Genomic DNA, 3,115 nt, shown 5'->3' with positions numbered 1-3,115 from the left:
TGTCTAGGCAGTTGTTGAATAAAAACCGGCCACTGTCAGGATCTGTTCTTCTAATACCAGTGCCATGCCTCTTCTTTCTCACCAGTGAGGCCAAGATGGAGCCCCCAATCCAGGGGCTGAACTTGCGTTCCATGGTGCTGTTGCTGGCGATGAGCTTGAGTCGCATGCTCTGGGGAAGAAAAAAGGGGCTGGGGGAGTGGACATCTAGATTCTGGGGCTGGGGAAGTGGACATCTAGATTCTGGGGCTGGGGGAGTGGACATCTAGATTCTGGGGCTGGGGAGTGGACATCTAGATTCTGGGGAGGGAGAAGTCTTGGTANACAGGGGGAAGCCACAGAGGCACGAGCATTTCTGTTAGGGGAATCAGGAGGCNTNTGGGGTTCAAAGAGCTAAGCTAGGATTGGAATCTGGGTGCCCTGAGTGTGTGTGTTGGAGCTCTTACCGGTGGGGTCTTCTGAGAAAGCTCCCGATTAAGTCTGTCTGTGAACCCCTGGAGCAGAGTGTTGCCACCGGTGACAATGACACTGCCATAGAGACCCTGAGAGCAGGGAGAAGGGTCAGCCTGCAGACAGAACCCTTTTCTTTCTTTCTCTCTCTATCTTGGCCCTAGGTCCCTCTGCCAAGCCTTAGGATCTGGCCTTACCGGGCGAATGTCAATGTCGCACATGCCGATGCTGGTGGTGACCACGTGACCCACTCCTAGCATGGTATTCCCCGACAGGCCCTGTGGACAAAGGTGATATGAACTTGGGGCCTCTCCCTCCCTCTCCCCTAGACTCCTATCATCTTTTCCAGACTCCTTCACTACACCTCTGGGTCAAAGACTCCAGCCAACCCTACCCCCAACCCCAGCTAGTCCCCAGCATCCAGCCATACCTTGACATTAGAGGGATCAAACAGGCCCTCAGGGATTCGAAGTCGCTCAGCGCCGTAGTCTGTGTTGTAGCCATTGGGCATTTCATAATGCACAGTGGGCATTTGTGCAGCTACCCTGCCCAAAAAAAGGAGCAAGACTCTGTGTGACGTGGTGCCAGGTGGGGTGCTCTAGAGGTTCCCATGAACCCCAGTTCTGTGCCCCATATTTGTTTTTTGAAATGGGGTTCTCATGTAGCCCAAGCATGCCTCCAACTCAATAAATAGCAGAAGCTGGCCTTGAACTCCTGAACCCCTAGTCTCCAGCTCCCAAGCACTGGTTTTCAGGCTTGTACAACCGTGGCCCCTAAGTGAGACTGAACCCAGAGCTTTATACATACAGACAAACTGAGCTATATTCCCAGCGCCTTTGCACACACACACACACACACACACACACACACACACACACACACACAACTTTCTGAGAGAGGGTTCTGCTATGTAGGCCAGACTGACCCGAGACTCTCGATCTTTCTGCCTCAGCCTTCCTGAGTACCGACATTACAGGAGCTGTAGCATTCCCGGTGTCAATCAAACCTACCCTCCTTCCCACCGTGTGATGCTCAGCCCAACTCACTGTTCATCGTAAGGGGAATCAGACACCTGCAGTACGGAGGCCTGGAAGTCTTGGATCACCTCCTGAGAAGCAGGGAGGGGTGAGGTCTGGCTGCCCCCTGTCTCTATCGAGAGCCCCAACCCCCAGCCCTTCAACCCCAACCCATCCACAAGCATCCTCTCCCCTCCCGTCCCCTCCCCTCCCCTCCTCTTCCCTCCCCTGGTTATAGCAAGGTGCCAGGGATTGCCAGGGGTGGGAAGAGGGCACTGTTTTCAGCTACAGCCTCACGTTACACATGTAGTTATGCCAGGACTTGGAGACTTGGGGCAGCTTCTCCTTCTTCTTCCAGTTTGGGGGGGCTCCCTCCCGTACAGGCTCCTGTGAGGACACAGCCTTTGAGAGTCCTTCCCGGCTGGGGCTTGCCCTGCCCGTTGGCACACACCTGCCTCCCTAGCGCTCAGACAGCTCTACAGCTGACCGGCCCTGAGAGTCTGCTCTGTCTCCCAGGAGATAGGGTGGCTCGTCAGCCTTCCCTGACAGGGAAGTGAAGACAGTGACAGAATGTCCCATACATGAAATCTACACTGCAGATGTGGTCAGAAGGGCTCAGGGATGGAGTTCAGCGGGTAGAGCCCTTGCCTAGCAGTCAGGAAGCCCTGGGTTCCATCCCCGCCCGATGAAACCTGGTGTGGTGTTCTCCAGCAAAGCAAAGACTGGAAGGTTGCTAGTTCAATTTAGCTTCTCTCTCTCTCTCTCTCTCTCATATCTGGGAAGCCTTCATATGATACTCTGGGTTTCATGGCTCTTCATTTTTGATTTTGGTTTGGCTTGGTTTGGTTTTAGATGGGATTTATGTCATGCAGGCAGGCCTTCACCCAGCCAAGGTTTACGCGGTGCTGGGGATCCAACTCAAGACTCCTTGTATGCCAAGAGCTTGCTAACTGAGACACATCCCTAGTCCTTGGGGGGGGGGGGTTGTTGTCGTTTGCTTTTTGTTTTGTTTTGAGACAGAATGGCTTGTGTAGCTCAGGCTGGCCTCCGGCTCACTGTTCCCAAGGCTGACCTTGAACTCCCCACCCTCCTGCCCCCGGCCTCTTCAAGTGCTAGGATCACAAATGCGCCTCCCCACAACTGGTCCTCACACATCTGGTCTCAGTCATGACGTGAAGCCTGTCCCCATGACTGGAGAATGAGGACCTGGATCCATGAGNCTTTGGGAGATTGGCTGCACTGTCTCCTGGGCCTGGGGACTGATGGGTATCAAGCAAATGGCAGGACTATGGGTGGCGCATCTGGACACAGCACAGGCCCTACCTTGGCTGCGATCATGTAAGGAGGGATGATATCAATAGCCATTTCCTGGAAGAGCTCCCGGCACTGCATGGAGATGAAGTCCCCTGCCAGGGGGGACTTGACGATGCCTGGAAGAAGAAGAAGCGGTCTCAGAACCAGGGCTCCCCAAGGCACCCNGGACCCCTGATAAGGCCCTACCTTGCTGTAGGACATAGCCATCATGGACAGGGATGGCCGTAGTGTGGGTGGCTCCACTGTCCAACACCAGGCCTGTGGAGCGTCCATTTGCAAAGCTGTTGTGGGATGGGTCAGTCAAAGAAACAGCAGCAGCCAGTGAGGGAGCCGGGACC

General features: G+C 54.8%; 1 protein-coding gene across 1 annotated transcript in view; it reads right to left on the bottom strand.

Moving 5' to 3' along the window:
* Window positions 1–3,115, bottom strand: part of Actl6b (actin like 6B) — a 16,751-nt gene that overhangs the window by 3,407 nt on the left and 10,229 nt on the right. Inside the window, exons 6-13 of the mRNA XM_029533879.1 lie at window positions 2,964–3,058; window positions 2,787–2,893; window positions 1,761–1,850; window positions 1,494–1,555; window positions 878–992; window positions 645–725; window positions 444–539; window positions 27–169 (exon numbers count right to left, since the gene is read on the bottom strand). Of these exons, the coding sequence (XP_029389739.1) occupies window positions 27–169; window positions 444–539; window positions 645–725; window positions 878–992; window positions 1,494–1,555; window positions 1,761–1,850; window positions 2,787–2,893; window positions 2,964–3,058 (789 nt within the window). The remainder of the gene's footprint in view (window positions 1–26; window positions 170–443; window positions 540–644; window positions 726–877; window positions 993–1,493; window positions 1,556–1,760; window positions 1,851–2,786; window positions 2,894–2,963; window positions 3,059–3,115) is intronic.

This window comes from Mus pahari, chromosome 23, assembly GCF_900095145.1.
Source record: "Mus pahari chromosome 23, PAHARI_EIJ_v1.1, whole genome shotgun sequence".
Classification (NCBI taxonomy): domain Eukaryota; kingdom Metazoa; phylum Chordata; class Mammalia; order Rodentia; family Muridae; genus Mus; species Mus pahari.
The sequence above is the reverse complement of the archived record's forward strand: the minus strand, read 5'-3'. Positions and strand labels throughout refer to the sequence as shown.